General features: G+C 33.5%; 2 protein-coding genes across 2 annotated transcripts; both read right to left on the bottom strand.

The window, feature by feature from the left end:
* Nucleotides 1-1,366: 1,366 nt before the first annotated feature.
* LOC18037206 (anthocyanidin 3-O-glucosyltransferase 5) lies at nucleotides 1,367-2,812 on the bottom strand. The gene has a single exon (XM_006425669.1). The coding sequence runs from the start codon at nucleotides 2,810-2,812 to the stop codon at nucleotides 1,367-1,369; it is 1,446 nt and encodes a 481-aa protein (XP_006425732.1).
* A 7,853-nt stretch (nucleotides 2,813-10,665) lies between these two features.
* On the bottom strand, nucleotides 10,666-12,606 carry LOC18037215 (anthocyanidin 3-O-glucosyltransferase 5). Its single transcript, XM_024180706.1, has 2 exons — nucleotides 12,507-12,606; nucleotides 10,666-12,414 (listed from the first exon to the last, which is right to left on the bottom strand). Exon 2 carries the CDS (start codon nucleotides 12,410-12,412, stop codon nucleotides 10,958-10,960), a length of 1,455 nt encoding a protein of 484 aa, XP_024036474.1. The 5' UTR covers nucleotides 12,413-12,414; nucleotides 12,507-12,606; the 3' UTR covers nucleotides 10,666-10,957.
* Between the last annotated feature and the right edge of the window lie 790 nt (nucleotides 12,607-13,396).

The following is a 13,396-nucleotide window of genomic DNA, read 5'->3' on the forward strand; positions in this document are numbered from 1 at the left end:
TCCACTCTTAAGAAATAAACTCTCTCCGTCATTAGGAAAATTCAAACCCTTTACTTTAGAATTAAATGGAGCACGTATCAAGGAGAAAGGTGCATATTAGATTGGATTGAAGAATAAAAAATAATTGTTAGAAAAAAAACTAGAAAATATTGTTATTAATTAGAGTAATGAATAGGAACAGCAGAAAGTTGTGGTCCAACGTAGCTGACATGAACTTATTGAGGTAGAGCCAATTTCTTCAAATATTAGGGTACTACTAGATGAGCTGGAAAATACTTCTCTTCCTATGTAGTTAAGAAAGTGGAGCCCGTACACCAAGTGTTAGAAAGAAGCACGAATCTGGCATTTAATTAGGTTATTAATAAAATTACCAAAGTTCTTTAGCTTAGGAATTATGTAGGGCATCAAAATTGTTGCATTCGCTACAAGTTTTGCAAGCAGTTCCTGCATCGAGGTTGATGTTAAGAATCACACATTCAATCAGCAGTTGGCTCCACCCTGGACAATAAAACGATTAAATTTAAGACTACGGTAATTCCAAAATAATAATAAATAAATAAATAAATAAAGACTACAGATTCAAAAAGAAAAGTAAAATTCAAAGTCAAATTGATAATATAACCCGACCCTTCAATTAAGCAGACGTCTTTGAACCCAACCATCAACATGATGTCGATGGTCCTACCTATAATTGTATCTTACAGTTATTAATTTTCGATGGACTTTCCCTGATAACTTACTGATTTATGTAATAATATACCCGTCCACCACCAGTACCGGCCACTTTTGTTTAGAAGCTGAATTTAGTATTTAATTACTATATGTAATTTGTTCTACATTGACCACATGAAGATATTAAAATAATTAATTAACTGCACAATTTGTCAGAAATTATTTGCAATATCCGCAAGTATAAATTATCTGTGCTTCCGTTTTTACATTGTATGTAGCCATATTCGTCAAGTTTCTGTTAATTATATAAAGGAAGGAATCGTTTATAGTAAAATTATTGTAATTAATATAGTGTATTGGTGGTGCTAACGTATGTTTATATTTAATTAATAAAAAAAAATATGTCTATTTCCCCCCCTTTTTTTTTTCTCTTTTAAATAACGTCGGTTTTGCACAACCATTTGGCTATCAGCTCTGCTGACTCGTGATTATCTACTGAGAAAAATAAACAGTTTTCGTCTGAAGAAATAAGATGAATATAGATAATACATTTTGTATTTCATTAATTTCATACATACATCCTAATTGAATAGAAACACAAGCCCTGGAGTGATAATGGGAAGCTCAAACAGAACAGCGTGTATGTATAATAGCTAGCACAACAATAAGCAACATTAATAATTATTTTGATTATTCATGCACCCATGACCTTGGCCATTAAGCCTTGCAAGCTCATCTCGCATTGTTTTGCAACTTGCGACAGTGCATTGTATGAGGAACCACCCTTGGTAGAAGCCTTTTTTGCGCTGTGTTTTAGTTCCTTGACTCTACTTCTTAGTGCTTGCCCTTCTTTGTCCACCAAGATCCTTCTCACCATCATCTCTATCTCCTCCCTCTTCACTAAATTTTCTGTTGGCATCTCATTTGGTCGGACGGCCACCCCTAGCTCCTCTGCTAGCATGGTAGCGTTCATTTTTTGCTCGGCATACAGTGGCCATACGATCAGTGGTACCCCATTGACGATGCTCTCGAGAGTTGAATTCCACCCGCAATGAGATAAAAATCCCCCAACTGACGCATGACCCAGAATCTCCGCTTGTGGGGCCCAGTCTGGGACCACCAATCCCATTTTTGCATTACGTGTCAAGAACCCATCTGGCAAGTAATCTGGCGTGCCATCGGATGATCCATCCCCTACTTTGAAAAAAGATCCGGACACATCATTGTCCATGGGAGGGCGTACCACCCAAATAAATCTCTGTTGACTTAGCTCCAGTCCCCACGCCACCTCGATCATTTGATTGGCTGAGAGGGTGCCACCACTACCAAAGGACACGTAAATTACTGATTCAGTAGGTTGCATGTCCAGCCATTCCAATAGGCTTGAATTCTCCGACATATGCGATGATCCCATTGTTCTAACCATCGGACCAATTGGATAAATGGGCAGTAGCTTGCTGATTCCATCTCTCAGGGAAGCAAGTGTTGTGGGTTCCAAATCCTCCCATGTGTTGACCAAAATTCCATCAGCTGTTACCATCTCAAGCCCTATACGTAAGTACTCGTCAAACAACTGATCCTTGGGGTCCGTAAATGCATCAAGGGTGTCCTGAAACCGAACCGATCTGCAACCTGGAATCATCAGCGGCTGTTTCCGGCCATAGTGCTCTTCTTGCAGCCTCTTGTCGATGGTCGGAAAATATATTGTCGCTGCAAGAAACCATGCATTAGAAGCAATGTACACGTACTTCAACATTTCGAACTCATCAGCGATTTGAAAGGCTTCTGTTCCAAACAAGTCAGCGAACAGAGCTGTTGGACGAGGCTTCAATGTGGAGATTGAAGACCGTAGGGCTGGTAAGGACTCACGCATCATGAAGATAATTTTGATAACTATTGATGCATCGGCGTCAAGGAGGGCGGAGATGTCAACGGGCGGAAGTGAGACGATGTTAAACAGATGAGGGTTTGGTAAGTTGCGTAGCTGGGACTGAACAGTAGAAGTATCAGTTGCCACGACAAAGATTGTGACTTGGAAGTCATTCTGAGTGGCAAAGCGTTTGCCTAGCTCGAGGACTGGGATGAGATGCCCCATGCCAGGGCTAGCCAGTAGGGCTACGTGAGTTTTTGTGGTTTGCATTGGATTATGTAATGCAACAGCTAGCTAGCTAACTCGAAATTATTACTTTCAGAAGATGCAGTAGTACAGTTTGGAAGAAGGGTTAATTTGGAATGGCCTCGTTTTAGATGCAGAAACTTAGGCAAGGTATTTATAGGGAAAGTCTAAGATGTCGCGGCTCATCACTTGTACTGTATAGAGTGAACGCTGTATTGTTCATTAGACATTTAAAAAACAAAACAAGCCAAACCAAACTTCTGTAGTTTTTATAGTTGGAATTTTATGGCTTTTATTTAGGGCCGGCTGAAAAGGTAATAAAATCTTACGGCGAAAATTTTAACAGTAAAAGTAAATAAAAAAGGATTTATTTATTTGATACGAATTGTCGATAGGAAGTTTATAACCTTAGTTGTCCTCACTGGCTTGTTTGAGTAATTTTAAATAAATTTTTATTTAACCGATCACTCAAAAGGTAGGAGGCTTAAAAATTAATTTTGAGCTTTACCCTCCCTCCTATCTTTTTTATGGTAGGAGGCTTAAAAATTAATTTTGAGCTTTACCCTCCCTCCTATCTTTTTTATGGTAGGAGGCTTAAAAATTAATTTTCAGCTTTACCTTCCCTCCTATCTTTTATACATAAAAGAAAAAGTTTGCAACCTTAATATGCAAAGAATAACACGCAATAAGCAATGACTTTTAATTAATTATAATGTTTAATTTAGAAGGAATGTTAATTACTTGTGTAAATAAATTAACTTTTAGATTAAGAAATCTGTGTTTAATAATTTTTTTTGGATAATAGCAAAACCTTTATAAAGAAAATCAAAATTTAGGTGCTGTTTGTTTTTAATTATAAAGTCTGAATTTATCCTCTCTTTTTTTTCAAACATTTACTTATTTTAGATTTGTTTGTTTCCTTAACCTATTACTTATTGTCAAACAATTTTATTTGAATAGAAAAAGTAGGAAAAGTCCACTTTTATTTGAAGTATGAAATCTAAATGGAAATTTTAATTTTAAATCTCAAATCTCAAGAATACCCTTAATAATTCATGATTTTTTTTATTATCCTTGAATTTATTTTTCTTAAGTGCTTTAAATTTTTATTCACGTGGTAACATTAACTAAACCAAAATGTTAAAAAAAATCAGATTATGTTTATTGTAATGAATTAAAACTAAAACAACGATGTTGACTTTATAATGAAAGTTGATAATATAATTACATCTTTTATTACAAAATTAAATAAAGAAATAAAAATAATACTATCAAACTAATTAACTTGTTAAATTTATATATTATGAAGAGCAAATATATGTACCACTTCAAAGGATATTATGTCAAACTACTAATTTTTTAATTTTTTTAATCAGATATTAAAAAAGAAAAACATACATACTATTTAAACATTTCCATTCAAATCTATTTAAATTTCGGCTAAATTCAAACACATGTAGATTTCATACAAAAAAATAAACTCAAACCTTGGACAATTTGAACAATTTGATTATGGTGCCTTATGAGAGATAATTTTGAAAAAGGAAGATATTCATCGAAAATTTATGTTGAACAGCTGAAGTGAGATCACTTTAGGCAAGTAGGCAATAATGTCAACCTTTGATAGAGAGAGCCTGAGCTATACTGAGTGAATGTACAATCAATCAAAATCATAACATTAGTGATAACATACAACAACACAAAAATAATTTCTTTATAGCTCTAATTAAGCTGTTGTCGTTCAAACAATTTAGAAAATAATTTTAAATCAGTTGTAAATTATAGTTAATATAACTTAGCAGCTAGCTGTCGTATTTCATATATAAACATGATTACATTAGTTGATAATACATACACTCAATATATAAATAATGTACACAATTTAATTAATGAGAGATTCCTCCCAATCGATTAACAGTTACGGGCGCCTCCTTGGCGTCATTGATATTTTAATTATTTTAAATCTCGTATTTTATAATGAAAGTCAAAAATAAGATTACGGAAACATCCGATTCCGCCAGAGTGTTTCTAGACAATAATTTGAATTTGTTGATCAGAACAGTTATACATTTAATACGACGGAAACTCATGGAAGAAGCAAATTATATTATTAAAATACGAAAGTCAGTGACAAAGCACCCAGAGGTTGGTCCTTAAAAAATAGGGAAATGTGATTCAGGATGCTAAAAATAATATTAGTATAACAATTTTCTTTTTTCAGTCTATGTAATTTGACCTTGTGAAACCTTTTTAGGCCTGTTATTTCTTGCGAGCTAGCTAGGCAATCGTCTTTTCCATTGGTCCTTGAACTTGAGAGATTGGAGCTGTCCTTTATTCACAATTTTTAGCCAACTAATCGAGAGAATACTAATTAAAGAATTTAACTAATTAGGATTAGAAACAAATGTAGGGGATTATGATTAAAAAAATAAGAAATTAGTTTCTCAACCATCCAAAGAAGCTTATCGAAAAATAAATAAATAAATAAATAAAATCATCGGTGCCTCTTCTCTGGATACTTGCATAATATTGGTTAATCCAATCTTGATTAAAAGAATTTAAATAAATGCCCGCGTCCCCAATTGAGGGAGGCCAGTCGATCGTTTAATAAACAAATATTTTGTCAGCCGCCTTATTAAGAATTCAATCTGTGCTAAACTCCAATGAAAGTCAACTAATGATAATTGTCATATTCTAATAGTTGTTGCTGGTAGATAAAAGAGCAGTTTCAAATTTTCTTGTTCTCCAATTCTTTCATTTATAAATATCATGACATTGTATTAGGGACTGCAGTTATTTATAATAGATAATGAGGAGCTAGCTGACTGAAAATTTAATGAAACTCATACATACCAAGATATTAAAAGTAGTTATTACCCCCATCAACTATATATTGTCACATCCGTTTGAAAAAAAAAAAAAACTATATATTATTACAAATGCTAATGCAAGTCGGCCGGAGAAATTTTAAAATTTTAGACCAAAAGTAAGCACCCAACAAAAAGAGACACTAATGCAGTAAAAAAGTGAAATTATATTGAAGATTGGGGCTGCTCATGGTGGAGGCAACTGTATAATTTATCCTGAGTACCTAAATTTCTAATTATAAAAGTTTACCGATACTCCCAACAGGGCGTTAGAGTCTAACAACTAGAAGATATTAACTGAAAGAAAACTATGGTCTGGGTTCTCCATATTTGACTGTTATTGGTAAAATATAGAAGAAAAAAAATTATTGATTAAGTTCCTATTTATCGTAACTTAAGGTCCCGGTCTCCTTTGGTCGCTTGAGAGAAACGAAACGACCATTTGGAGATAGAGAAAGAGAAAAGAAGGGAAAAAAAAAAAAACCAACAGCAGTGGCTTGACAGAGTCCCCATATAATTAAATATACAAGTCATATCTTTCGCACGTCACAAATCGGTTAAAACTCTGCTGGCATGATTTAAAGACAACGGAGACGTTTTAGTTTCTCTATTAAAATTTGGTAAAAATTACCCTATAAAACAAGGAATTGGTCATGACTGATGATAGAACTCGTGGGTTGAATAGGTTCTGAAACCCCTTTCTTCTTCTTCTTCTTCTTCTTCTCATCTGACGATCAACTTTAAGATATGAGTTATTGTGTTTTTAAATGTAATTAATAAAATTAAGGACCCACGTATAATTAATTTTTACCTCTCTCTTTCTTAAGAAATTTTATAATATATTAGAAATATTATATTAATCATACAATAAATAAATAATATTATAATATGTGTGTATTTATTTTTAAAAAACCACCATACAAATGGTGGTTATATTAAATTTAATTACATATATCATACATGTATTGATTAGTTGTATAACCTCTAATATATTTCGGATTTCTCCTCTTTCCTTTATTATATATTCTTTTTTTTTTTGTTTCTCTCTCTTCCTCAAAGTTTTTTTTAGTAATTTTATTTGTGAAAATTTAGATTAAATGGTAAGAGAACTAAATGAAAAATTTCCTAAAACAATTAAAAAGGTTGAAAGAGATCTGTTTCTTCAAAGATTTACTTCAACAAGATTTAAGTTCGATGCGCAAATTTTTTTTGTCAAAAAAATAATCTGGAAGTAACCGGCGAAGTAATAGATCGATTTAAGAAAAGGAATCTATTATATATATGGCCGAGACAATGTCAAGGCAAATACTTCTTTAATTGCTTAACAAAAGTTTTCGTTTGAGAGACCAATAGCATATATTACGAAAAACTTCTGACCAATTTAGCCATCTAATGGCGTAGTAATTAATATTGTTTTAAACAAAACGGAGAGAACAAGTCCCGGACTAATTATTGTAAGGATAAAATTTAAGACTAAATAAAAGACTACATTAAGGGTTTGCTTGTCAATCGTCTGAATTTTAAAATTTTATTAATTTTAATTTTTTAAATTTATTTATTAATTTGTTCTATATAACTTAAGTATGATTTTCAAATATTTATATTTGAATAGATAAAGTAAATTTTTATAACTTTTATCTGAATGAGAAAAGATTAAATGAAAAGTAAATATTATAGCAAAAAAGTACCTCTAAATACATTTATTTTCTGAACTAATAAATTAATATCTTTTTTTGTTTTAATTTATAAAGACGTAAATCTCAAAAAAAATATTTAATTTTTTAATAAAAACAAACAAGATATTACTTAGATTCAAATATTAAAAAAAATAAATATGTTATTAACTTATTTATATTCAGATCATTCAGATTTTAGACTAAAAAGTAAAGGTTACCTAAGTCTTTATTCTTCAATAAATATCAAACCAGAACAATAATATTCAAACAATTGACTAAACATAAATAAGATGAAATTGACGCTAGTTTACTCACTTAACCGACTATATTCCATTAGCCACTCGGCCTTTGGTCGAGTGGTCAGAGCTGCTGCCCTCCAAGTTGGAGGGTAGCAGTTCGAACCCCACAAATGCATTGTGGGGGTATTTCCTTCCTCAATTAAATTTGAGTGAAGGCAGTCTTTTCCGTTATCCAAGTATGAGGAGTAGATATCCTTCGAATATTTGTGAGGGTTAAAATCTGGGCAGCGCTCCATTAGCATTGATGTAAGTTGGTCCCAGTAATAATCTGATTTGTAAATATCAGTTATAGTCTCATGTAATATGAGTTGTAGTTTGAGCAATAGTTTCATGTAATAAAAAAAAACCGACTATATTACATTGTTCACTAATCGAGACATTACAGATCTCAAGCATGCCACATTTACTATCAGGTGCGGCAGGGCTATTCATAATTGCACTCCAAAGTATTCTTTCAAACACTATTTTACTCAAAACATTAAATTAATAAATCTTAAAAGTCAAATTTTACCATACATAAATTTTAAAATGCCAAAACAATCCTCAAATTAAAAAGAAAAACAATTGATACCAATTTTTTGCCATAAGAACTTATTTAAGGACTATCTCTATCCTTTATAGCAAAGGGATAAAGATTTCTATGAGCAAGAGTTGCTACATCTTCTAAGGATGCGACTATGACTATCAATGCACAAATCCGCGATGACTGTGCACAAAGAATTCAATTTTATAAATTTATTTAACACCACACAGTGAACAGCTCCCGATAAGATCCAAGTTGTTAACTCGTTTCTAATTAAAAAAATGCTCCATCAATTAATACTTTTATTTTATTTGTTTACCTGCTATTAACCGGTTTGGCTGGTTCACACATATGCCCACATGTCCACTTATTGGCCTTCATATTCAAAACCCTCAAATCTAACAGCAGTTTCACTAAAAAAGAAAACAATGTTCGGGATACGTTACCCCTGTAGGTATGGCCATCTTCTGAAATTGAAGCCTCTTTTCTTTTTTTTGGCACTTTTTTCCAATGAATCTATCTTTTGCAGCAATAATATCCAGTATCATTAAAGAATATATTAACTCTTTGTACAAATTTTTATTTTACAAATTAATGTTTTATTAACTCTTGAATGATTTTTACATGGCCCACTTCGTATTTTTTTGAATAAGTAGACCTCTCAAAGGAGGTGCTTATTAATAAAGAAAAAAAAAATAAAACAAAGACATATTAAATTAATTACATGCTTCACTTCATTAATTATATTAAATTTTATATTTTATTCAATTAATAGTGTATTGACACATTGGTCATAGCACAAAAAGTTTGTATGCTGAATTTTGTTGAAAAAATTATATCTCTCTATGTAATTCATTAATCTTATTTTTAAAAAAAACTTTCAAAATCATTAAAAAATAAATACTTTCTACTTTTGAAACTCAAAGTAATAATTTACTGTACACTTAGCTATTATTTTTGTTTAATAATTTATTTCGTCAACACAACCAAAAACAGTTTATTTATTATTCAAAATAATCTGAAACTAACCCTAACTCTAGTTATCTTGAAAGCGAGGTCAAAATCAAGGCAAGCCTATGCGATTTAAGCTTTCGCAAAACTGTTTTTTTGGGAACCTGCAGCTAGGAGTTTTATCTTTAACAGGTGGGTCAAATTTTATTTCATAAATCATACCTGTTCTTACTGATTGTTTTGATTATTACATAAATAATTTTATGGGATCCTCTTTTCTAAACTGATGGCGGGCGGTGACCGGGACATGTTAATTAAATAGGGACATCATATGATCTAGACACGAACGTAAATCCAAAGAATGTAGTTATCAAGCATATATAATATCAAATTAATTCTATAACTTGTACATTATTTTTTTCTTATTGTATAAATCCATTGAATGGAAACAAGAATCCATCATCATTCATCTTTCGTAACTATCGTCCTATCACTGGAAAAATAGCATTGTTAATGCCCACGAAACGCCTGTTCATAATTTGTTATTGTTATCACCCTCATTTACTCATAAACCTGAAGTGTCCGTCTCCTAAAATTATGTTTATGTAGGATTGTTAATGTGTGTCTGCACCGACTCTATATATGTATGTATGTATTTGCATGTGTGGGGAGATTGTCAATTTCCTATACTAAAATCAATATATACCGCTTACCCCTATAGTTTTCATAATAATTAATAAACCTCTTGGTAACATAATTTACAGTATTATCTTTATTTTTAAATACACTTTTATCTAAATTTATTATAAATTAAATAAATTATATTAATAGAAATTAAAATTAAAAAAATTGAAGTACTAAAAATAAGAAAATATATATTTCGGAGTGAATAAAAAATTAATAATATGATATTTTTATAATTTATGTTAATTTTTAAATAATTTTTTATAATAAGTATATATTTTATATTTTCAAGTTAAATTACTTATTTACTCCTCTTTTCTTTTAAATATTTGGTGTTAGAAATGTTATTAGCTATTATGAAAATTATAAAAGAATAAATGGTTTATACTAATTTTAGTTGGAGAGTAATCTCCTTATATATGTGTGTGTTGGCTGGGAGTGGATGGGCCACCCCAGAACTAAGGCCCCCACTAGGTTCCTATATATATGTTAGGCCGGGAGTGAATGGGCCCTACGGAGCTGAGGCCTTCACCAGACCGCCGCTGAATATATAAATTATAAAATTATAAACGATTGAAACGGGAGCAATTGTAGTTTTCAAGAACCGCTTATCGTTATCAATTAAAGATTGGCATTTCAACTTTATGTGACGGGATGGAAAAAAGATAGAACACATGGGAGGCGACTTTAATTGGTGTGCGCGCGTGTGTCTTGGCTGGGAGTGGATGGGCCCCCCGGAGCTGAGGCCGTCACTAGCCCGCCACTGGATATATACAAACAATCAAAATGGAAACAATCAGATTGGCATTTCAACTTTATGAGACGGAATGAAAAAAGATGAACACATGGAGACGACTTCAATGGTGATGTAAACATTTCTCTTTGGACTTTTGTGTGATTGATTTTTTTCATAAATTTATTGTGAATCATAAAATTTTGACTCTGAACCCACCACATCGCCGTGAGTTTGATATTCTAGACGTTGCATTTAAAAAAGAATATTACAAACCAACAAAACAAGATGAGACAAAGTAAGCAAAGCACGAAATACACAGTGAAACAGTGAAAGGCCATCACACAATAATGGTTACACGAAGGGACGGACTACGAGTGCCACACCGATGAAAATACAAACTGTGCAAATATATATATATTTAATCGATAATTTATTAATCGTTGGCGTTGCGTTTGGTCATCATCCCGCACTCCTTAGCCAGCCGAGCCAATGAACTATAAGAGGAACCACTCTCACGAGTCCATGCTTTCTGTGCACTACGTTGCAGCTCTTTTACTTTGGCCCTAATCTCATATCCTTCTTCGTCCACCAATATTCTTCTCACCATCGTCTTTATTTCTTCCCTTCCCACAACTCCCTTGGATGGCAAAACCTTCGAACGAATAGCCACGCCCAGCTCCTCCGTGAGAATTGTAGCATTCATTCTCTGCTCCGAATAGAGCGGCCAGACGATCATTGGCACGCCATTTGTTATGCTTTCTAGCGTTGAATTCCACCCGCAATGTGATAGAAACCCTCCAACTGATGGATGGGTCAAAATGTCTATTTGCGGAGCCCACTGTGGAACCACCACTCCAATGTCGAGGGTCCTGCTTAAGAACCCATCAGGCAACAAGCTTGATAAATCATCATCACCGGCCCCGCTCCCTGCAGTGAAAAACGAGCCGTCTCCTGTTGTCTCAGTAGGCAGGCGCACCACCCAAATAAATCTCTGCTGGCTCAACTCCAAGCCCCAAGCTAGCTCAGTTATTTGCTCATACGTCAGCGTGCCTCCGCTCCCAAATGATACGTAAAGCACTGACTCACTTGGTTGCTTGTCTAGCCAATCAAACAACTCGTTCCATGAACCCGCCGGTCCTAGCCGCCTAATTATCGGGCCAACCGTATAAATCGGAACCTTGGTGATTCGGCCCAAAGATTTATCATCTCTTAGTGCTGTCAGTGCTGTTGGCTGCAAATCCTCCCACGTGTTAACCAAAATCCCATCACTCAATGGGATTTCCTCACCAATGCGCACATATTCAAAGTATTGTTGATTAGTCCGGTCCAACATCGGGTCAACCACGTCTTCAGGTCGAAGGGGCCTGCAACCCGGGATGTTAAACGACTCGTTTTGAACAACATACTGTCCTTGCACTGTCTTATCTAGAGTTGGAGCATAAACAAAGAGTGCAACACACCAAGCATTGGTGCCCACGTACACGTATTTAGGAATCTGAAGCTCTTCAGCAATCGCCAAAGATTCAGTTCCAAAGAGGTCCACGATCAGAGCAGTCGGGGTAGTCTTCAGAGCAGATATTGCAGAGCGGAAAGCTGGCTTTATTTCGCGCATGATTACTGAAATTATTGTAACCACTGCAGCGTCTGGGTCAACGAGGCCGGAGATATCTGGTGCTGGGATTTCGATGACGTGGCAAAGCTTTGAACTCATGGCTGACTGGAGGATTTTTGATTCTGCGGCTGATGTTTGAGAGGCAACAACAAAGATTGTTACGTCGAAGTTGTAGAGAGTGACAAGGCGTTTACCGAGCTCTAAGACGGGAATGACGTGGCCCACGCCGGGACTTGCTAGTAGTACTGCATGTGGCTTTGAGCTTGAGCTCTCCATGGCTTTAGATCAGAGAACAAGAAATATATAACTAATTACAGAACAAGATATATAGAACTAATTACAGGATTTGAACTTTGAAGGATACCCTTACCAACTTCGGAACTTGAGCTATTATGATAGAGTCTTTTCGATCTTCAAGAAAGTTCAGTAATCTTGTTTATTTATACAGATTTGTCCTGAAAGGGATTGAGATTCCATGGCCCGGCCACTCCTCGTTGAATTCAACTATGGACTCTCATTTTATATAACACACACACACACACACACACACACACACACACACACACATATACATATACACGTACACATATACATATACACGTACACATAGATACACATACACACATTCATATACATATACATATATATATCTATATATGTACATTCACTAATAAGGATGTCAATAAAAAATAAAAAAAACACACATTTTTGTATATAAATAGACAAAAAAAATAATTTCTAATCTATTAAAATAAGTTTTTTTTTTTTTAAATTTTATTGATATCCTCACTGGATCTCCTCACTAAAGATATATATAAAAAGTAAAAACTACCTAGTTAGAATATTTTATAACTAGCGTTATTGGACTCCTCATTTTGAGAAAAACATGTCGGGACCTCTACTTGTTTTTTCTTCTATACTTTCTCTTTGTTTTTCAAATCTAATTAAAAAAGTGGCTTATTTATAAATAAAGTGAAAGCTATCTTGATTATCAACATTAAAATATAAGAATCAATCTTAGCCGCTCATTTAATTAGGAGAGACTAGAAGTTAAAATAATAATAATAAAGAGAAAATCCTTATCCAATTTGTTGAGGGTAATATGCCCCTCAATTTCTCCCTTTTGTTTTTCTTTCGTGTTACTTTAATTCGTCTTTTCAATTTTTTCTTTTTTATCATTGAATTTTATCATCCAAAGATTAAATTAGAACAAGGAAAAAAATGCAAATTACCACTGATATTAATATTCCCCATAAAAAA

The sequence above is a fragment of the Citrus clementina genome, unplaced genomic scaffold (genome assembly GCF_000493195.1).
Source record: "Citrus clementina cultivar Clemenules unplaced genomic scaffold, Citrus_clementina_v1.0 scaffold_7, whole genome shotgun sequence".
NCBI classification, from domain to species: Eukaryota; Viridiplantae; Streptophyta; class Magnoliopsida; order Sapindales; family Rutaceae; genus Citrus; species Citrus x clementina.